Genomic DNA, 24,101 nt, shown 5'->3' with positions numbered 1-24,101 from the left:
ATTTGAAATTAACAGGAAGTGGGGTAGAAATTGACTTACAATCTTGCATGCTGAAGCACCACAAGATTTTCTTCAAGTAATTCTTCTGCGAAAGCCAAATCTTCTTGTTATTTCTGTCTCGGTGAATTTGCATCCCTAGAATCTTGTTTGCTGGTCCCAAGTCCTTCATTTCAAACTCCCTAGCCAACTGTGCCTTCAATTCTTGGATTCAATCTTTGTTGAGGCCTGCTACCAACATGTCATCCACATACAACAGCAAAATAATGAAATCATTATCTTCAAACCTTTTATAATATGCACAATGGTCTGAATTGAGTCTGTTGTATCCAAGGCTCATGATGAAGGAATCAAATCTCTTATACTAACACCTCGGCGCCTGTTAGAGACCGTATAAAGATTTGTTCAACCTGCAAACCAAGTTCTCTTTTCCTGTTTCTGCAAAACTTTCTGGTTAGAGCATATATTTCTTCTTCAGGTTCTCCATAAAGAAATGCAGTTTTCACATCTAACTGCTCTAGATGTAGGTCAAATGTAGCACACATTGCCAAGACTACTCTAACTGTTGTGAGTCGAACCACCGGTGAAAATATCTCGTTGAAGTCAATACCTTCTTTCTGAGCATATCTTTTCACCACCAATCTCGTACGATACCACTCTACTTGGTCATTGCCATCATGTTTGATCTTGTAGACCCATTTATTTCCAATGGCTTTTCTTCCACGTGGTAGTGGTACAAGTTCTCATGTCTTGTTCTTGTGTAGAGCTTCAATTTCTTCCTGCATTACTGTCATCCACAAAGCAACATCTGAGCTTTCTAAAGCTTCATAGAAAGTTGAAGGCTCTTCATCCTCTATTAGAAGACAGTATGCAACGTTGATCTCTGTAACATACTACGAGTGCCACGTTGGCGGTCGTCTCTCACGAGTTGACCGACAAACTTCTGGAGCCTCGGACTCGACTGGTTCTTGTTCCTCATGCTCTGGTTCTGCTTCAGAAGAATCTAAATCTTCTGGATTATTTTCCACATATACCGGTATAGTCTCTGACTTTTCTTTTACACTGCTATCATCTTCATCTTTCCTTTGCAGTTGATCTTCTATAAAGATAACATCTCTGCTGATGACGATCTTGTGGGCAGTGGAGTCCCACAGACGATACCCCTTTACTCCATCAGCATATCCCAAGAAGATACATCCTCTAGATTTTGGATCCAGCTTTGTTCTTTCTTGGGCATTGTATATCACGTACACAGGACATCTAAATACATGTAGGTAGGAATAATCAGCTGGCTTTCCAGTCCACATCTCCATCGCTGTCTTTAGCCCAATAGCTGTAGATGGCAACCGATTTACTATATAACAAGCAGTTTTGGCTGCTTCTGCCCAGAATGAATTGGGTAGACCGGCAGTTCTCAACATAGCTGTTATTCTTTCTGTACGAGTTCTGTTCATCCACTCCGCCACTCCGTTTTGTTGAGGAGTGTATGCTACAGTGAACTGTCTCTGAATACCTTCTTGCTTACAGAAAGCAAGAAACTCGCCATCTATATACTTTCCACCATTATCCGTCCTCAAGCACTTGATCTTTTTACCAGATTCAAGTTCCACCCGCGCTTTGTATTTTTTAAACACTGAAAATACATCTGACTTTTTCTTAATTGGATACACCCAACATCTTCTGGAATAATTATCAATGAAAATCACCATGTACTTTGCACCTCCCATGGACATATCCGGTGATTTTCAAATATCAAAATGAATCAAGACTAGAATGCATTTACTACTAGCAATAGATCTACTAAATTTTAATCTATGCTGCTTACTTGTAACACAATGCTCGCAAAATGGTAAACTTACCGATTTGAGCCCTGGAAGTAATTTTCATTCAGAGAGAATCTTCAAACATTGTTCCGACATGTGGCCAAGTTTGAGATGCCATATCATCGTTGACTCTTCTCCATTTGATGCGACACACGCATCAGCCTCCTATAGTGTTTCTCCTTTAAGCATGAATATATTAGTACTGATCTTTTCTGCCTTCATCAATACAAGCGCTCCTTTAATAATCTTAATAATTACATTCTCCATATGAGTTTTGCACCCATGACTGCCTATTTATCCCAAAGACAATAGATTTTTCTTCAGGCTGTTGACATGTCGTACCTCCCCAATTGTGCGAATTATACTATCAAACATTTTTATTTTGATAGTACCAATACCAGCGATCTCCAAGGCATGATCATCTCCCAAATATACAGATCCTCCTGAGATAGGTTCATATATGTGGAACCATTTTCTCTGAGAGGTCATGTGTCAGGTAGCTCCTGAGTCTATAAGCCAAACATCAAATAGTCGTTTTCTGCCTTCTGAAATAGTTGTTGCCTCGGTGTAAAGAATTTCGCCATCATCCGAGGTACTTGCTACACACCCCTTAAGCATTTGATGACTCAGGTTCTTTATCCTCTTTTCTCTTCTGGTTACTCCAACACTCTTTCTTGACGTGCCCTTTCTTGCCACAGCTGTAGCATTTAACATTCTTCTTACTTTTGGATTTTGATTTACCATGATTTTGACTCCCACTGGGGCCACGTTCCGTTGATCTCCCTCTCGTCACCAATAGCGCCTCCGCTTGCTGCGAACTTGCTTGTCTGTTTTCTTTATTTTTCCGCCTACTCTCCTCATTTAATACGGAGGCTACAACATCGTTGAAAACTAGACTATCCACTGGATTGTTGTTCGTTAGGTTGATGATGAGTTGATCATATGAATCTGGTAGACTTTGAAGTAGAAGCTCTGCACGTTCATTCTCCTCTATATTATGACCCAACATTGTGAGTTGTGAAAATAGAGTCTTCAAGGTGTTGATGTGGTCGGTCACCAGTGTAGATTCCGCCATTCGAAGAGTATAGAGTTTCCTCTTCAAGAAGATTTTGTTGTGTAGTGACTTGGCCTCGTACAATTTTGTGAGAGTATCCCAAATTTCCTTCGCTGTATTTTTCTCTGCCACACTGGATAATACTCCATCTGCAAGTGCCAAGTGTAGATCAGAAATGGCGTTGCCATCTATCTCGTTCCACTTGTCATCAGTTATCTCCATGGGCCTTTCTCCAATTGCTGGCAAGCAATTATTTTTTCTCAATACAGCTTTCATCTTCATTTTCCACAACGAAAAATTGTTTCCGTTAAATTTCTCAATTTCATAATTTGCCGCTATTTTGTTGATAAATACCGCACACAAGCTAGTGTACCACCTTGAATAGTTGTGAGTATGTGTGAGAATGCACACTAGGAAAGTTCCCAGAAAAGACTGGAGGGTTCACAATGGTCCCACTTAAAATCCAGACTCCTTAAACTCTTCTCGCCTTTGTGACAGAACTTTCCTAGACATGTACAAAACCACACAGTTGTTTTACTCACACCACTATTCCCTGCTTTGCACTGCAAAATTCTTGGATCGCTCCCACCGTTTCACGTGAATAGTACTATATACGTGAACAGTGCCGTATACATGAATAGTACCCCTTACGTGAACAGTACTCGACTCCAAAAAATACAACCAATTGCTCTGATTCCACTGTTAGAAAATTGGTGAGTGAAGCAGACACGCAGCTAAAGTGAAATTGGAAGAAAATAAAGAGCAAGCACAAAAAATGGACACAAGAAATTATGTGGTTCAGCTTTTAGCCTACGTCCACGGGTGAAAACAGAAGGAAAATATTTTACTAGTGAAAAGAAGTTACAAGTATTGTGGTATTTTAGCTCACTACCCAAAAGCCCAATACACCCAAACTCTCAAATCACTAGACTCTTAAAATCACTCTCTAAATAAAGAAAAGAACTGAAGAACTCGATGATTTACAAATGAAGGGAGCCAGCGGTTTTATAGCCAAAATTAGCTACTATTCATTTAATATTTAATTATTATTATTATTTTATTAATTTTTCTTTTCTTTTCCTTCTTCGGCCCGACATCACTTTTTCTTCTCTCTTTCTTCTTTCTCTTTTGTTTCTTTTCTTGGACGGCATCTACTTGGCCTTTAATTTCCTTCAATTTGGGTGGCCATTTTGAAATATGTTAATGGTGCCAAACCGCCCATGACTTTGACATACTCACATTCCTCGGCAGTTGACATTGATCTTTTGCTCATTCTTATATGTTCAAGGCCAATAGTGAAGCTCCTTTCAAAAAATAAAAATAAACATAAAATAGAGAAATTTTGGGCTTTTATTCAGACCCCTGAAACCTTTCTGTTAATATGAAAACTCTAATCCTTGAGCAAAAGGTGAAAAAAAAAAAGAATTCTCTGTTTAATTATCAGTTGGCTTAAGATCAATGTTGTTTGCCTCCTGTCTTTTCTTTGTTTTGTTTGTTTGTTTGTCATTTTATTAGATTTGCTTTGTATCTAATTTTACTTGGAGATTAAAGATGAGTGAGAACTGCCCTTTCTTCTGAAGCAACCTACAAATTTTACTTGCATATGTAAGTAAAGCCTTTGTTACTGATTGCACTCAATTGTTCAATTAAAAGTCTTACAAAGCACCTAAAATAGAAGATGGGACATCCTCCATCCAAAAAACAAAATGGAAGTCAAAATGTTGATATTATTTAATGCTTAATATCATGATATTAGGGAAATTTTTAATAGATCTTCATTTTAGGCTAAAGTGTTAGATCAATTTTATATTAATCTAATATATTTGGGGCCACACATGAAATAAATAAAATGTGTGTGCTATTATTTAATAAGCCAAGAATTAAGTGATCTATTTGAAGTTAATTAAATGGCTAAGGGTATAATTATTGTGGATTAAATGCATAGATACCAGAATTTAATCATCACTTTAATGAGGGGCTGAAGTGATAATTATTATCATAAATAACGTGACTGTTGGGTTTTCTAAAAGAACACCAATAGTCACGATATTTATATAAAAGGGGTTATGGTCCCCAATCTCTCTAATCCTTTGCAATTCTCTAATCCTCTCAAAGAGAATTCTAAACTCAAGAGAAAGAGAAGATTGGAAGTCCATCTCCTACACTCAAGAACCACTACGAATCACCATGGATTCAGGTACGTTTCCGCTTTCGTATTTCTCAGTAATTTAATCTGGATGTTATGAAGATTCATGAGGATAACATAAAGCACCCATACAGTAGTTCCCCCACGTACTGCGAGCTTACTGCAAAAGATGAGACTATTTAGTTGTGGGACAAATAAAGAGGGAAAGTTAAATTTCGATCTATGCAAAATAATATAATTCATTTGTTATTATGAACTAACCAACTCAAAACAAAAAGGATTGATAATACAGTTCAAAATGCATGCAACAATGGTGTATTTAAAATGGAACTAATGTACAAATAAAATTTATGCATCTCTTCGAGGAAGGCTTTGAGGCCAACAAATGAAAATAGTGAGCTCGCATTTTCTGTTATCATTCTCACCACTTGAAAAAGAGAGAAAAAAAAAAAAAACTGAGAGTAAAAACAGGGCTCCCTTGTTTTCATTTCCCATTTTTTCAGTTGGTAATTGCAAATAACTTCTTTACTTCTCTCTTATTTTATTTTTAAAATTTTTTTTAACTCATTAATTCTTTTTCTTGTTCTTGTTAAAGCATTTAGTAATCATATGATCATCTGATCAAATTCCTAACGTTAACATACCCATAATCTATTAATAAAATTTATTTTATTTTATAATCATCAAATTGAAGATTTGTTCATGCAATTTTGTATGGTGACCAGCTTTCATTTTTTCTGTTAAACATAAGAACAATTTGTGCATAACGTCCAGGTTGGAACTCGTAATCGCGAGGCATCATTTGTGGACAGAACAAATGAAATAAAAAAAAAAAGCATAAATCAAGTCATTATTGATCCTACTTTGATGTTTAGTTTCTTTCTAAGATGTCATTCCTCATTCAAGCTTTTGCTTTCTCTTTTATCAGGCCTCTCACAAAGCTTTCTCTCTACTAATAAGCTCTGCAAATCAATATTCTTTTCAATTTCACAGGATACAAGTAATGTATATGCCAAAATTATTCAAGCGCAACAGGTATTTATTCGTTGAAAACTTTTAACTTGATTATTTCATTAGAACATATGAAATTAGTGCTTTCTTCAAGTTAATTGAGTTGAACAACATTTTTTAAAGTATTTTACCCGATCCATTTCTTGTATCTCACTGCATGCCTTGTTAAAGCTTCGGCTTTTGGTCTTGATTCTGAACTTCAAAAATTAAATCTTAAAACTCGGGTATAAAAGGGGTGCATGATTAAGTCTTCTTCTTTTGCAATTCATTGTTATTGCACACATCAACATTTTACTAGGACATTCGTCTGCAGTTAACAGTGATCTTTTACTCATTAAAATTTTTCCAAATAATTTCTTTGAATACCCGTTCTTACTTAATATTCAATGCAAATGGAGAAGCTCATCAATTCTTTGATCCCAGACAATTAAAGAAGTACACATGTTCTAAATCATCTAATAATATCTTTTACTAGCAGTTCTAAATTTCCATCTAATTTCCAAGAAAAAATTTCTCTTGTTTGTTTTCATCTTGTCATTTATTTTGCTTGAGTTTTAAGTTATTGCTCATTTGTAATGTCTGTGTTCTTATTATTAGCTTTGGATAATTTGCATCCATTTTTCCCCAAAAAAAAATAACAATTGGAGAATTTGTGGGCTTTTATTCAGACCCCTGAAACCTTTCTAATAATATAAAAACTCTAATCCTTGAGCAAAAGGTTTAAAAAAAAAAGAATTCTCTGTTTAAATATCAGTTGGCTTAAGATCAATGTTGTTTGCCTCCTGTCTTTTCTTTGTTTTGTTTGTTTGTTTGTCATTTTATTAGATTTGCTTTGTATCTAATTTTACTTGGAGATTAAAGATGAGTGAGAACTGCCCTTTCTTCTGAAGCAACCTACAAATTTTAGAATAGGGCCCAGAGTATTAAAGATTCAATTAACCGCAAAAAGTTATTTACTTGCATCACTTGCAAACTTAAGCTTATCATCCCAAATTGAGCTGTTTGCATTAGAAATTTTCATGCATTCACGAGCAATATCATCATGTCACAAGATAGCCTGAAAAGCAAGTTTCCTCTGTTTTCGTTCCTTTGTTTTCATTCCCCTGTTTATTGATTTTTTTTTTCCGGAAATTAAGAAGAAAAAATTGGTAAAACAAGTTGCCTCTGTTTTCATTCCCCTGTTTTTTGTGGAAAGAATAAATCAAACTTTATTTTTTTATTTTATTTTATATTTTGGTTTTTGAATATGCATAAATCAAATCATATATTATTGATCTTACTGTGATTATTTGCTGTTTAGTTTCTCTCTTAAATGCTTTTTGTGTGTTTCCGGTATTTGCTTTTATAAAAGTTTTAGTCCTGAATCATTCGTTCAAGGATTTGCTTTATGTTTTATTAGGCATATACATTGCTCTGTCAATCAATATTCATTTCAATTTCACAGTACACAAGCAATGTATATACCAAAATTACTCAAAACACAACAGGTATTATTCTATGAAAACTTAATTATTTCTTTAGAATATATGAAAACGTAGAGTTGTGAACTAGTGCTTTCTTCTTCAACATGCGTCAACAGGGCAACAATAACCAAATACATGATATAGAAAAGCGGTGCATGACTAATTCTTTTTCTTTTGCAGGTCTTTGTTATTGCTCTCATCAACTCTTTTCTCACACATTCCTCAGCAGTTACCAGTGATCTTTTTCCTCTTTCAACTTGTTCTTAAATATTGAAGGCCAAATAGAGAAGCTCACCAACTCTCTAATCCCAGATAATTAAAGAGGTGCACGTTTTCTAAATCCTTGAATAATTTTTTTTTTTTTATATAGTAGAATCCCTGATCCTTGATCTTGACATCTGCTCTTTCTTTAGTTCCATCTACTTTCGAGGAAAAAATTTTCTCTGGTTTGTTTTAATATTGTAACTTATTTTGCATGAGTTTTAAGTTACTATTCATTGTTAAAGCCTGTGCTCTTATTATTTCTTTTGGTTAATTTGCATGCCCCCCCCCCCCCCCCCAAAAAAAAGTTTATAAAAAGATTATAGGCTTTTACTCAGACCCGTGAAACCTTTACTGATAATACCAAAAACTCTAATCCTTCAACAAAAGAAGGCAAGAAAAAAAGGTCCTAAGTTTATTGTCTTTTATTGGCTTTGTACCAAAAACTCTGATCTGTTGGCTTTGTATCAGTATTGCTTGTTTGTTGTCTTTTATTTCATTATTTGTATCTAAGTTTATTTGAAGATTACAGATCAGCAGGAAAAGCCCTTTTTCTAAAGCTAACTATACAGATTTTAGAATAGGGCTCAACCACATGAAAATATTTACGTTGTAATATCTCATATTAATAATCTAAAAACAACCAATCCAACAAGTTCAAATTCAGTCAAATCTATAAAAAAAAATTGCTTTTAAGGAGTACATGATAGCTATTAAACTTTGGTTAAAGATCTTTTGGGCAAAAGTGAAATTCAGTCAATCATAAATCAACCAATCCAACGAGTTCAAATTCATCAATTGCAAAATTAAGTTTTCTTCCGAAATTGAGTTGGTTCCAGTAGAAATTTTCCCGCAGTCACGAACACTATCATCAAAACAAGATTATTAATATAAGAACAAGAGTTGAGGAAAAAAATCGTTAAAACAAGATTCCTCTGTTTTCATTCCCCTGTTGTTTTCGTTTGGTGATTGAAAAATTTTATCTCTAAACTTTTATAATTTTCTATTAAGGTTTATATTTAAATAAAGAGTTAAAAAAATCTAATTCTAAATTTATGGATTGAATGATTATTATTATATTCTCTTAGAATTGGTTACAATATCAATTAAATAACGAATAGAGTTATTGATCACTTTGTTAAAAATGAACATGTGTTCTGTTTATATGACACGGGGTGCACGCTTTAAGTCTTGTTCTTTTACAATTCAATTGTATTGCTTACTCCCATAAACTCTTTTCTCACATTCTTCTGCAGTTAACAGTGATCTTTTGCTCATTAAAATTTTTCTTATAAATCGAAGGCCAAGAGTGAAGCTCATAAACTCTGCGATCCTAGATAATTGAAGAGGTGCGTTTGTTCTAAATACTTTAATAATTTCTTTCAATAGCATAATTTCTAATCTTTGATCTTGATAGCAGTTGTTTCTTAATGTCCAACAAAAAACTATCTCTTGTTTGTCTTAATCTTGTCATTTAATTTTCTTGAGTTTTAAGTTACTGTTTATTGTTAACTTCTGTGTTCTTATGCAGTATTATTAATGGTTAATTTGCATCCATCTTCCAAAAAAGTTTTCTTTCTTCAAAAAATTGTTGGTTTTCCATTCAAGCCCCTGAAACCTTTTTCTCAAAAGTTGTTTGTTGTCGTTTCTTTCTTTTTCTTCCCCGGTAGTTCATTTAATTTATTTGAATCCATTTTTTTTTCAACAGCCAAAAACTAGATATATATTGTTAAGCAACAGGCAATGGCTATAGAAGCGTGTCTGGCTTTTTTAACCAACTGTGTATCAGAAGGTGCAAAGTCACTGTTCAACCCGATTACATGGCAGATATCTTATGTTTTCAAGTACCAGAGCTACATAGATGAGCTAAAAGTTCAAGTGAAGCAGCCGGGATATAAGAGAGAAATGGTGCAGCAACCAGTTAATCATGCTAGGCTACAAGGGGATGAGCTTTATGAGGGTGTCACAGACTGGCTACATAGCGTTGATGAATTCATCAGTGAAGGGGTTGCAAAATCCATTATTGATGATGAAGATAGAGCTAAGAAGTCCTGCTTCAAAGGATTATGCCCAAACTTGATTTCTCGTTACAAGCTTAGTAAACAAGCAGCAAAAGCGGCAGAAGCTGCCGCTAGTCTCGTGGGAAAAGGCAACTTCTCCAATGTTTCCTACCGTCCTGCTCCAAAGCGGGCAGAACATATGCAAGTGAAAGATTTCGAGGCGTTTGATTCAAGAATGAAAGTATTTCAAGATGTTGTAGAGACGGTGAAGGTTGACAAGGTCAACATAATTGGGGTCTATGGGATGGGCGGCGTGGGCAAAACCACGCTGGTCAAACAAGTTGCAAACCAAGTGATGGAAGATAAGTTGTTCGATAAGTTCGTTATGGCTGAGATAACACAGACCCCAGATCATCATAAAATTCAAGACAAACTTGCTTTTGATTTAGGCATGGAATTTGACTTGAATGAGAATGAATTTCAAAGAGCTTCTCGACTGTGTCAAAGGTTGAAGCAAGAGAAGCGGCTCCTCATTATACTGGATAATATTTGGACAAAACTTGAGTTCGATACAGTTGGAATTCCTTATGGGGATGTTGATGAGAAAGATAGAGAGGACGATCGGAGAAGACGCACAATAATATTGACGTCTAGAAGTCGAGATTTATTGCGCAATGATATGAAATCTCAGAAGGATTTCTCAATTGAAGTTTTATCAAAGGAAGAAGCATTGCAATTGTTTGGAAAGATAGTGTGTAATTCTGCAAAAGCATCTTCTTTTCAACCTTTAGCAGATGAGATCGTTGAAAAATGCGGAGGATTGCCTGTTGCACTTATTACCCTTGCAAAAGCTTTGCAAAATGAGAGGCTTGTGATAAGTGCATATTTTTCATATATTTTGCTATTAATTTCTCTATCTTTTTCTTGTTTTGGTCTTAAATATTCTAGTTATTTTAGTTAATTTTTAATTTAGTAAATTATATTTTATTTTGTTAATTTTTATCTTAGTTTTATTTATTTTGTTATTTTAGGTATATTCTGGAATTAAAGAGAAATTAAATCGGAGCATTCAAGAAAAAAAATTTGATTGAAGATTGAGAGACAAAAGTGCACAAGAGATCAAGAATTGGAAGGAATTAGAAAATAAATTTAATTAAAGCTTGTATGGGCCGAGCAAAATTAATGTTGCACATGGAGCTAAAATTAGAAAATGGAAGTCAAAAAGGAAGCCAAGCCAATTAACAAGCCAAGCCATCACATGAAAGCAAAATTGGAAAACAAAGATGCAAACCAAAAGTTGCCACGTGAAAGGAAAGAGAATAAAGCCTTTTGGCTTTAGGAAATCATTATTGGCTTATTAATTGAAGCATGAGGTGGCGGTTTTGAGCTTTGAATTTAATTCTTTCCAGGCAAGGATTTAAAAAAAGCCACAATTGAAGCATTATAAATAGGATCAAGCGGAAGCAATAGAGGGAAAAGAATTCGGGCAGCAAGAGACTTTGGGAGGGCAAATCCAATTCGGCAGCAAGAGGAAAATCAATAGCCGCAAGAAGAAGAAAAAATTAGCAGCCGGAATTCAATTGAAGAAAAAGGCAGCCGCTTGAATTAATCTCTATAATTGGTTTTGTCAACTCTCTTATTCCCAATTCAATTATGTTAGGCTAGATTTTTATTTGGTTGAGAGTGAATTCAAAACCCTAAACATGCTATGCAATTAAATTTAAATTCTATCATTCAATTTATTTAATTGAGATTGTTTATGTTCTTCTATAATTAATGTTCATGGTTTATTTTTGTTTTGTTTGAGTGGCCAATTAGATAGGACTTGAATAAATTTTATTGCTAGATTAAAATTCTTGATCCGTAATTGTCTTGATATTTTAATCATTAGTAGCAGGTTGGAATTAATGATTTCAATTGGAGAACATAACCTAGGTTAAATAATCTGAGCTTGTGTGTTTATTGCCTAGATCAACCTAATTTCTTTCTTTGTTTAATGCTTCCATTATCTTAAATTTAAAGAGCTTGTTTTAAATTATTTAATGGTTATAGATTAGGTGAAGAGCTTATTTTACCTAACGACACACTAAGGAAAGATTGAGACTAACAGAGCTTATTGTTGTCTATGGTTGATAGTTTCAATATAAATTGATAATAGAATTGATTTATTATGTGCATGTTTGGTGGTGGCGAATGATCCTTTAACCAAAGTTTTCATCATTATTATTTCTTTCTCCTTTAATTAGAGTTTTTATTAAATTCTTGTTCGTAATTTTAATTTCTTTATTTCTTACTATTTAGTTAAAAAATCATAAACCCCCCTTTTATTTTTAATTGGCATTTTCTTTAGTTAGATTAATTTATATTATTATTACTATTACTATTATTTTATTTTAAATCTTGCTTTGGAGTTAATAATAAATATAACTAGCATAGTCTCTATGGGATCGATCCTTACTCGCTCTGTACTAATTATTTATATCAGTGGTAAGGTTTTAAATTTGGTGCACCTTAACGACACTACCAAATTTTTGGCGCCGTTGCCGGGGACTAGCATCTAGTTTGTTTATTATCACTGGTTTTATTTTTATTTTTTTTATTTCTTTTCTCATTTTATTTATTTATTTTATTTTAATTAGTTATTTTTTGTTCTATATTTAGATTTTCATGAGCATAGAGGACATTCGATTGAAACTCGAACAACTTAGAGCAACCTCATCATATTCAGAACTCGATTTTGCCATCCACATTCCACTCCCGAAGATAGAACCAAGCAGCCCAGAACCCGAACCAATGGCTCAGAATAACAACCGAACACTTAAAGAGTTGGCAGCTCCTAACTTGGACCAACAACCCTTATGCATTGAGAATCCAAACCCTCAGGTAAACTTTGAACTCAAATCTGGGATGATTCATCTTCTTCCTACTTTTCATGGTCTTGCAGGAGAGGATCCAAATAACCACTTGAAGGAGTTCCATGTGGTCTGCTCCACAATGAAACCAGCCGGAGTTTCTGAAGAGCAAGTTAAGCTAATGGCCTTCCCATTCTCTTTGGCGGATTCAGCCAAGGAATGGTTGTACTATCTTCCCTCCGGTACTGTCACTACATGGAATGAGATGCGTCAGCTATTTTTGGAGAAATATTTCCCAGCATCAAAAGCTGGCAGCATTCGAAAAGAAATTTGTGGAATCCGACAGTATAATGGAGAGCCGCTCTACGACTATTGGGAACGATTCAAAAAGCTATGTGCTAGTTGCCCTCACCATCAGATAAGTGATCAACTTCTTATTCAATACTTTTATGAGGTTCTACTACCTATGGATAGGAGTATGATTGATGCCGCTAGTGGAGGAGCACTCGTGGATAAGACACCAGAAGCAACCCGAAATCTCATTGCTAACATGGCTGCTAATTCCCAACAGTTCAACACTAGGAACGATCTACTGCCGCCACCTAAGCGAGTCAATGAGGTAAGTACTACTTCTCTAGAAAAACAAGTTTCAAATCTTACTTCTTTGGTGCAACAATTAGCAAACCAACAACTTCTTTGGGATTCAACGAAATCATTGCTGATGATGATCCTGCTCCAAAGGTGATAATTTTCTGTTCAATAATTAATTGATTAATTTATTATCACAATTAATCTTTGATCATCAAAAGAATATTATACTAGACGGTTGTACTTGAAGGAACAAAAATGTACGGGTTTTCTTTGCAGGTTATTCTTCCGAGCTTAGAGGAACTGAATCTCAGGGACTTAAGAAACATGAAAAAATTATGGGCCGATCATAATCAAGGAATGTACTTTTGTCAAAATTTAACAAAAGTGACTGTGGAAAGGTGTTATCGTCTGAAGTATCTGTTTTCATATTCTATGGTTAATAGCCTTTTGCAACTCCAACATCTTGAGATAAGCTATTGTGAGTCAATGGAAGGGGTAGTCGACACCACGGGATGGTCAGAAAGAGATGAAGGAAAGTTGATTGAATTAAAGGTTTTTCCTAAGCTACACTCCCTGCAGCTAGAATGGCTTCCAAGACTAAGTAGCTTTGCCAATATGGGACATATTCATTCAGATTTAGTTGTTGAATTCCCTTCTTTGCTAAACCTCATGATTGGTTGTTGCAGTAATATGTTAAGATTCATCTCTACGAGCTCACCAGAAGACACTATTCATTCTGAAATGCAACCTCCTCCTCTCTTTGATGAAAAGGTTTTTTTTTAATTAAAAAAATAATTTTAGTCACAATACTTGATTTGTCTTTTCCTTGAGTCTTCAAATTTAGTTAATATCCGCCTCTAATTTAGTTATCAATTGATTATGCCATTAATTGATTAATTAGTTATTTAATCTTTAATTGCCAGGTACGACTTCCTAGGTTGGAGGTATTATATATTGTGTGGATGGATAACCTAAGAACAATATGGCACCACCAGCTTGCTTCGGAGTCTTTCAGGAAATTGAAGAATTTGGAGATAGAAGAGTGTGATAAGCTAATGAATATTTTTCCTCCATTGGTAAGGTTTCTGTATTCATTTCGATTTTTTTTTTCAAATAACATTCAACAATTTTTTAATCATTTCTGTGTTTACAAATGATATTCAGCCACTAATTATTTATTTCAAATATTGTACTTCAAACCACCACTCTGAAATCTACGTTTTAAGTCTAGTTTTTAGGTTCACCAGCATTAGAATCAACAATATAATTTTTTTAAACAGATTCAACAGCATAATATAATTCAATTTAATTGTTTTTGCTCATATCTTAATAAGTACGATTTTCAAAAATTAAAGGATAGTCACTCATCTTATAAGTTCACAAATTCATCTATATATTTCTCTTTTCCTTAGTTCTTCACATTTCAATTGGGAAAAAAAAAAAGTCTTCAAATTTAATTAATATCTCCAGTTTAGTTAAGAATTGATTATGCCATTACTTAACCATAAATTCATGATTGTTTACAACTGACCCTTGATTGTAAAGAAATTTCCTCGAGTCTGGAAGTACTTAATAAAGATCCACTTTACAGCAATCCCTTGTTGACAGTACTAGGAAGTCTTTTCCAAATTTTTTTTTCCATTTTTATATATACATAAAAAAAAGGGGACCAAGGAAAAGGGAAAAAGAGGCATTTTAGTTGAGTTTTTTTTAAAGGAATAGTTGAAATGTGCAAATTTATGCTTAAAAACTTATATCAAGATGCAAAATAAGTCTAAAATATTTAGAAATTGCCTTAAATTCTTTCTACGTCCCTAATACTAATTGTGTAAATACATTTTTATCATCTTTGTTTATCTGGCTTTTATTTATTTATTTATTTATCTTGTTACCTTTTTTGTTTAACAAAAAATATCTAGTAGACATTTCACAGTTTGTTATGTTCATAAAACGTATAATTGTATGATCAAACATACTTTGAGCCTAGTTGAATGATACTCTTACATTTTTACTTTTTTAATATTTATACACACACACTCTCTCTGCTTATTTTCAGGTTGGAATTCCTACTAGTCTGGTGAATCTTTATGTATGGAACTGCAAAAAATTAGAAGAAATCGTAGGACATGCTGGAGAAGAAGTGAAGGAGAATCGTATTGCTTTCAGTGAATTAAAACTTTTGGAACTTGATGATTTACCAAGGCTTACCAGCTTTTGTTTGGAGAATTACACTCTTGAATTCCCATCATTGGAACGAGTATTTGTGACACATTGTCCGAACATGAAGACTTTTTCCCTGGGAATCGTATCCACACCAAAGCTGCACAAAGTGCAAGTGACTGTAAAGGAAGAGGATGAATTGCACCATCGGGAAGACAATCTTAATTCCACTATACAAGAACACTATACAAGATCTCGTGGAAATAAGTAAACCCGTAATTTTTTTTACAGCATCATAAGAAAAAATCATTTTTTTTAAGTATTTTTGTAAGCTGTTGAGTTTTAATAGTAGTAGCTATTAAACAATAACAATTAGTGTATATTAAAAAGTTGGAAACTGGTTGATACCACTTGGGAATCGAGCAGCTCACTTGTTTGCGAGTAGAAACCAACTTTACTACTAATTACCCTCATTCCAAAAATAGTAACTAAAGAATCAGGAAATTCCCTATTAGCTATTCTTCATTTTTTAATGCAAAATTCCCATGAAAATGGGATCAAAATACATGTATGTATACCTAAAAAAATTATTTTTTTAATTAAAAAAAAAAAACACAGTTGAGGTGAAATGAAACCAGAGTCATGATATCTCTGGTTCCAACTTTGGGACAACAGCAGACTTGAGTTCTATATGAGAAACACGTACAGCACCAATCAGCCGCTCCGAGACACACGAAGCGTTATGCCATTCCGAGAACATTCAAGCGTTATATCTCAAAATCATGTCTTTTCCCTTGTGTCTGTTAAGGAAGCACACTGAGCACGTGTGAACTAAGAGTAGCTGCACGATAAGCATGTGTGAGCTAAAGTCCAGTCAGCAGCATTGTTAGTTAAAGAAGTATATGCCAGCTCAGCCAATTAGTTAAGCACGCTTTTGATGCTGTTATAGTTGTGTACCTTGCTTTAATTCTGTTTTTATGATGTAAGCAACGAGTATAAATACTGCTACGTTTGTCATTTGTATGTTATGGAAAGAAAAGAAATCCAGCATATTCTATTTCACTTTCTCATGAATTTTCTGAGCTTCCAAACAAAATTATCAGTTCAATTTTAAGCTTTTCAACAGTATCCATTTAGAAGTGCCAAAAAAAAAAAAACAATCATACATACCTGTACAAGGAAAGCCATGTCAACCACCAATCTCGTAATTACACCAATTACAGAGAGATGAACATGTTAATGGTATCGGACGAGCTATTTGAACGGGAAACATCTCATGTACTATGTAGCATTTACTTCTAAGTACTTGGGATTGCGGATTTAGAAGGTAGTAAGATAGAAACAAAAATTTGACGTTTATTTATTCCAAAAAGATTTTCTATTTTCATATAGACGTTTATTTATTAACCAAAATTTAAGAAGTGTAATTCTAAACTTATCCTTGTGCTTTAATCTTGGAGGGGTTTTTCATTTTTTTCTACACTGGCCATATCAATTAATGATGAAAGTTCTTATCATTAATTGCTTTGGAAATGAGTGAGCACGGCATGGTCCCTAAGAGAATTTATTAATTGGACAAGTTATATAACGCCTTTGATATGGCTCCTAGACTTGTATGCAATTTGTGTCTTTTAGTTTTGCTTTGAATTCTTTTTTAATTAAATGAGTCCGGATTAGGTCAGTGGCAGATAAAAGAGTCGGTTTTTCCGTTACTAAGCTTTTCATGGATGAAAATTTTTATTTACTTTTTTGTTTTATAGGTTCTCTGTGAATGCCATTAGAAATGAGATTGACTAATTCAAACTTCCTTTTCCCCCTTAGCATCCAATCGTGTGAGGCAAGGGCAACTAATGAGTCCCTTGTGATGAGAACCTTTGTCCAAGCAAAAGCAGAGGTCAATTGCTAATACCGTACTCCTGCACCTTTTTTGGCATCACTGTTATTAGTTTCAGTGCTTAAATTGCTCCATAAGCTTGCATTTTAAAGTCTCTCTCTTAATTTCTGAGGTATACTGCTAATGAGACCTCCTGCCAAGTTCAAGTTTCTTGATGTCTTATAATTCCATTGGTTATGGTGGTTACTTTGTCATAGAACTGACTGTTAAAGGCCATCAATCAGCTCTGTTTTGCATTTTTGTACCCTTTTTTTTTCTTATATTAATCAATCAAATGTTAGCCCTTAGATTGCATCCAATATTTATTGATTGTCTTATATTAGAATATAAACTAAATTCATAAGACATTCCCATGTTGATATTCATTCCAACACGTCCTTGTCCTTTGCCTTGTAGAAATGCTTGTGGTTGAAGAGCTTTACAAAGAAGCTGTCGTCAGTATTGAATCAGAAAACTTGACCAGATAAGGTCTGGGTGCATGAGAATAATTGAGGAAAGCTTCACAATATTAAAATATATTCTCATTAATATCTTAAGGATAGGTAATACTCAAATAATTTAAAAAAAATTAAACCCAAATTATATGCATTGTTAATGTGTATTATTGTCTAATATTTGGATTTTACTAATTTATAACTGCTATAACTTACGGACTATTCAAACATAATGTGGGTCCCACCACGTGTTAAATGTTTTACATTATTTTTGAAGGAACTGTAAGTTACAGCAGTTGTAACTTAGCAGCACCCCCAATATTTTACTTTACTTCCCCTAATATTTTACTTGTGCTTTTATATCTTTACAAAACAATACCAACAAGACAATATATGTGTGAAATAAATTAAATAAATAAATAAAACTCTTGTGTGGTGTTAACTTTTGACGATTCTCCCATATCCCTCCAAAATTTTGTCATATTGCGAAAAACAATGTCAATTGCAATGTCGTTTCCCATTAGTCATAGTGGTCGATTGGACTAGAATTTTTTGAAACCCCTGAACTTATTTTTCCTTTTGAAAATAATTTTGTAAAACCTCATATCGTGAATAACGGACAATAAGACTCTTTTTTTAATTATATTATTTTTTAAATTCATTAACTAAAAAAATTAATTTTAATATTTTATAATAAATATAAGTAGGATATTAAAGTAAATATAATAATATATACCTATTAAAATAATTTCAGTACCTAAAAATATTTTAATATTTTACAATCTCATATTCTATTAAACCAAGTTATAATAAATAGAGACATAATATTCAAATAAATATATAAAACTTTAAATTATTTTCAATAGCATGTAAAATAATTTTAATATTATTAAAACATGAGAAATATTATATTAATTATATAATCTATTTAACCTAAGGATTTATTTAAAATTTTATAATAAATAAAAATATATTATTAAAATAAATATATTAAATTACATTTTAAAAATTAATATTTAAATTAATTATTTAAATTATACCTACTAGTCTACTAGAAAATTTAAACTATTTAAATCATATTTACATTTAGTAAAAAATTTTGAAGTCATTTTTTTTTTGTTACCATCGACTAAAAGTACTATAGTCAAAAAGGGTATTGGTGTTCTTTATTAAAATTTTAAGGTCTACATGGCTATTTTCTAAAATTTTAAGCATGTCATTTTACTTTTGAAAAAAATAAAAATTTCATTTAAACAGCTAAAATGGTTAATCGTACAATGCTTCAGTGGGTGTAAATGGAAGGTAAAAAGCAATCAAAATGACCAACAGTCTAACGCCATAGCAGGGACATAAGGTCAAAGTTTGTTACATATGGTCAAGGGCCATTTAGTTTGTGAGTGGGTCTTGCGTGTCATTTTTGGGCATTTCATTTTCTTTAGCATTGAAAATTAAATGTTGACGACATTTTTAAAATTTTGGAAGACCCATCATACTTTTGGATGGTTGTCATTATTTGATATTATCATTATATGACGAAATAAAATTGGATGTAACACTTGTTTCGCGTTGTGTGAACTTTTGACAATTCCCCCATATCCCCCAAAATCTTTCGTCATTTTGGGAATATGCCATTTATTTTCATTTTCATGATTGATAGTGGCAGATAATGGGGGGTTTGTGGACTGACCAGAAATTATTGTGACCCATGGATTTTTTTAATTTTTTTTTTCCCTTTGGATGGTTGTTATTTGATAGAAGGAGATAGAGATAAAGTTCTTAATCAAATGCCCATTTAATTTAACATGGAGGAAGATCTTTAAACTTTCAACGAGGTTATCGCTCAACAGATGCAGCCTTCAAGAAAGAGGTAACAAGTGATGAGATAGACTCATTATTATCTAATCAAATAAAGACATCAGTAGATGTATCAGCATGATCTTAAGCTAGATTGGAACTTGATACATTGTTGTTGGTAACGCTGGTTCAAACCTTTAAAGCGAGGTTGGATGTAAAATGATTTACACCAAAGAAATGATTTAGGAAGTTAATTATTGTTATTTTAGATAATTTACAATTTTAGAATATTTATTACTTTAAGATTTTCTATTTTAGTTTGAGTCAATTATGGTGTGTATCTTAATCTTTCATTTCTATTATAATTATGATTTACTTTTCCTTTTTAGGTTAACTTAGGGAAGCAGATTTCCTGTATTATAAATAAAAATGTCTTGTCATTGTTTTCAAAACTTTAGGTTTAATTATTAAATAAAACCCATCTTTTATAATTTTTCCTAGATTTATCTATCAAAATCTCTCTTATAGAGTCGTTGTAGAGTCGTTTGGATTAGAGCGTCATCTAATCTTGTATTACGCGCTGTTAAAAATCTCATTTTATCGTTTGGGTTAGAACGATATCTAATCACCCTTCGACTAGATGGTAAATTAATTGCGTTGGCTTGGTCCAGTACTAAAATGATATCTAGTGTTTCTTACCCTATACCCATCCACACCAAATTCATCAAAAAAAAAAAAATATCAAAAACCGATTTGAAAACCCTACCCGCCGCATCAACCTCCACCGCCGCCGCCCACCACCACCGATCAGCCAGCCAACACCACAACAAACCTCGCTAGCCACCGCCGACCAAGCCGCAGTCATCGCTGCCTCAACCGCCGCCTGAACAGCCGCAAATCACCAACCCAAACCCGTAGCTCCACCAAGATATCCACCACCATTCAGCCACTTTCACCGCCAGCCACCTCCACCAACAAACTCGCCGGCCTCCGTTGACCAAAAACCGACCAACGTCAGCCCTTGATCGCCACCCGCAGTCACCACACGAAACGACAACCCACGAGTGGTTCCTACACGCGCCGCCACCAAACCTTCTACTTTTTCCGTCAATTTACACCACCACCATAATCCCTAGCAGTCGGCGACCGTAAATCAGTCGTCCGCCACTGTAAGGCAACCATAAACCGAAAGCTACATCACCAAAATCAGCCGCCAATTCAAGTCGGATTTCCCCCGATTCAAGATGCTGAATACAAAAAGGGCTCATATGAAAATTACCTAGAGTTTCAAATATTATTATTCAGCAACTACTTTTAGGTTACATTAGATTCTACACAAATTTTATATAAATAATTTATAACTCCCATTATTATTTAAAAAAACTATAGCAATTGTGGTTATATCACATGAAAAAAAAATTATAATTAAAGAAATTGACATTTTAATTTAAAGGATAGTTGCTCTTTTAATCATTAGAATTTAAGTCAATTATCCAACTTATCCTTACTTTCTTAAAAACTATATACAATTCACCATTAAAATTTAAGGGATAGTTGCTCTTTTAATCATTAGAATTTGACTTTGACAACATAAATATTTATTAGCAAGAACGTAAAATTCAAACAAATCTAATAGGTAATGTATGAAATACAAATAATAATTAAACAAATTTTGATTATTTAATATTAAGATATATTCACATTAATATCATAAGGATAGGTGGTGCTCAAATAATCTTTTAAAAATCAAATCCAAATTATATGCATTATTGTCAAATATTTGGATTTTGTTAAGTTACAACTGTTGTAACTTAAGTCTCTTAAAAAATATGTGGATCCCACCACCTATTAAATTTTGTATATTATTTTTTAAAACACTGTAAGTTACATCAGCTGTAACTTAATGGTACCCCTAGTATTTTACTTTACTTTTATACCTTTACAAAACAATACCAACAAGATAATAATGTATGAAATAAATAAAATAAATAAATAAAGAACTGACAGCGAAATTAGGCCTATCATTAATTTCTCGTGGTGTGAACTCTTGACAATCCTCCCCGATCCCACCTAAAGCTCTCGTGTGGTGTGAACGTTTGACGATTCTCCCGTATCCCTCCAAAAATTTGTCATATTGCGAAAAGTAATGTCAATTGCAATGTCGTTTCCCATTAGTCATAGTGGTCGATAGGACTAGAATTTTTTAAGATCCCTGAACTTATTTTTCCTTTTACAAATAAGAAAAGGACACCCGTCTGGAGAAATAATTTTGTAGAACCTCATATTGTGAATAACAGACAATAAGAATTCTTTTTTTTAATTATAATATTTTTAAATTTATTAACTAAAAATTGACTCTAATAATTTATAATAAATATAAATATATTAAAATAAATATAATAATATATACATATTAAAATTTCAATATCTAAAATATTTTAATATTTTACAATCTCGTATTCTATTAAACCAAATTATAATAAATAGAGACATAATATTCAAATAAATATATAAATTAAGTTATTTTCAATATCATATAAAATAATTTTAATATTATTAATACATGAGAAATATTATATTTATTGTAAAATCTATTAACCTAAGGATTTATTTAAAATTTTTATAATAATTGCAAATATTTTATAAATACAAATATATTAATTTACATTTAAAAAATTAATATTGAAATTAATTATTTAAATTATATATATTAGTCTATTGGAAAATTTAAATTATTTAAATCATATTTACATTTCGTAAAAAATTTTAAGTCAATTTTTTATTACCACCTGCTAAGGGTATTATAGTCAAGGGGAATATTGGTGTTCTTTAGTAAAAATTTGGGATCTCCATGACTATTTTTTTAAATTTTAATGGTGTCATTTCATTTTTGACAAAATAAAATTTCATTTAAACAACTAAAATGGTGAATAATACAGTGCTACAGGCGTAAGTGGAAGGTAGGAAATAGTCAAAATGAACAGTCAAACGCCACAACAAGCATATAAGGCCAAAGTTTGTTACATCTCAATACAACAAGTTTGAAACTTTGCACCTTCTGAAATGAAACAAACTTACTTGAATATTAGCGATCAGTGAGTAAAGCCCTTTTTCAAAAGCAACTGTAGGGTACCGAGTGTTACAGATTCAATGAACCATAAGTACTTATTTACATGGTAGTATCTCAAAGGCACCAGTTTCTTCCGATACATTAAGGAAAATAAGAAAAATAAAAAGAAAAGAAAAGAAAAAGGTTACTTGTGCAGCACAACCTTGACGCCTAGCTACATGGTACATTCTCTTTGTGCATTTGAACCAATCAACAATAATGGTGCCTGTACTTCTTGGATTGGGGAATCGGAATTCGGAATCGAAATCTTAATGATGTTTACTTCATAAAATGGAGGCTGGGATCCGAATCAGAACTATGGGGACCACCCAAATTAGGAATGAGGAATGGAAGATTGATTCCTAAGGAAGGTGGTGGGAATCAATCCCCCATTCCCAAGATTGACCATTTTGCCCCCTCTCACAAACTATAAAATATCTATTTTGTCCTCAATTAAAAAATTATTATGATTAATTAATATAATTATTCTAATCAATTTATACATTGTGCATTTATTATTATTATTATTAAATAATTAAATATTTAATATATTATTATAATTAATTAATATGTTTTGAATTTTTTATCATCATCATCATCATCATCATCATCATCATTATTGTTATGAATGATAAAAAAGTTTACAATTAATTAGTATATTAATATATTATTGACAATAATTAATAATAATAATAATTTTGAATAAATAAATATGTATAATTAATTACTGAATTTGAACATTTTACAATTATTCTATTATTTGGACTTATCGAGAACTTATTGATGGTTGTTGAAGCCAGCAAAAATAAATACATACTCTAAATAAATTGTGTATAGTGATTGAGTAGGGTTGTGTCCACAGAGATTAGTAATTATTTAAATCCTTTTAAAATGCAAAATGCAAAATGGGGGAATTGTTGACAATAATAAAAATCAAATTAAAATAATAAGAATGCAAATTAAAATTGGGGAAAGCTCTGGTTGAAGGAATTAACTCAGCTTGATTCGACTACTGATCATTGATTCAAATATAAATCATTACTACTTATGAATAGACCGGTTATAGCTACTGAGACCCTCTAATAGCCAATCTCTCCTTAACTAGTCGATAACCAAGGTACGACCGTTGGTTATTTCCCTAATCAATAGACAACCCTAGATACGATCATAGGATTTAATCAATTGACAACTTGAAAAACCAGAGAGACCCAAATCCTAATCAACAAACGCATACGATGGTTCATTTAAATTAGATTGTTTATTCTCATAACATAACGCACTGCTATGCTATTTGTCACAAACATTAAAATCTTCATACGATGAATCCTTTAATTGACAATAGATTAAGTTGATAATTAAATAATGGCTAATTATCTAATTAACAAACATAATCATGACAATAATTTAGAGAATAAACAAATACCCAAAAATCAATAAAACAATTAAAGCATAAGAAAGATCTCACAGTAATGATGAATCAAAGCTCCATTAACCTTTAACCAGAATAATAGG

At 32.7% G+C, this 24,101-nt stretch overlaps 2 protein-coding genes across 2 annotated transcripts; both read left to right on the top strand.

The window, feature by feature from the left end:
- The first annotated feature begins 9,009 nt into the window (after positions 1–9,009).
- On the top strand, positions 9,010–11,482 carry LOC127902483 (probable disease resistance protein At1g61310). The gene is made up of 2 exons (XM_052441624.1): positions 9,010–9,104; positions 9,464–11,482. The coding sequence occupies exon 2, from the start codon at positions 9,499–9,501 to the stop codon at positions 10,714–10,716; it is 1,218 nt and encodes a 405-aa protein (XP_052297584.1). The 5' UTR covers positions 9,010–9,104; positions 9,464–9,498; the 3' UTR covers positions 10,717–11,482.
- Positions 11,483–14,155: 2,673 nt separating this feature from the next.
- On the top strand, positions 14,156–15,644 carry LOC107174815 (disease resistance protein RFL1-like). The gene is made up of 2 exons (XM_052441689.1): positions 14,156–14,274; positions 15,255–15,644. The coding sequence occupies exons 1-2, from the start codon at positions 14,161–14,163 to the stop codon at positions 15,627–15,629; spliced, it is 489 nt and encodes a 162-aa protein (XP_052297649.1). The 5' UTR covers positions 14,156–14,160; the 3' UTR covers positions 15,630–15,644.
- Positions 15,645–24,101: the final 8,457 nt, after the last annotated feature.

Source organism: Citrus sinensis, chromosome 5, assembly GCF_022201045.2.
Source record: "Citrus sinensis cultivar Valencia sweet orange chromosome 5, DVS_A1.0, whole genome shotgun sequence".
NCBI lineage: Eukaryota > Viridiplantae > Streptophyta > Magnoliopsida > Sapindales > Rutaceae > Citrus > Citrus sinensis.
Note: the sequence above shows the minus strand (reverse complement) of the source record. Positions and strands in the feature narration are given on the sequence as shown.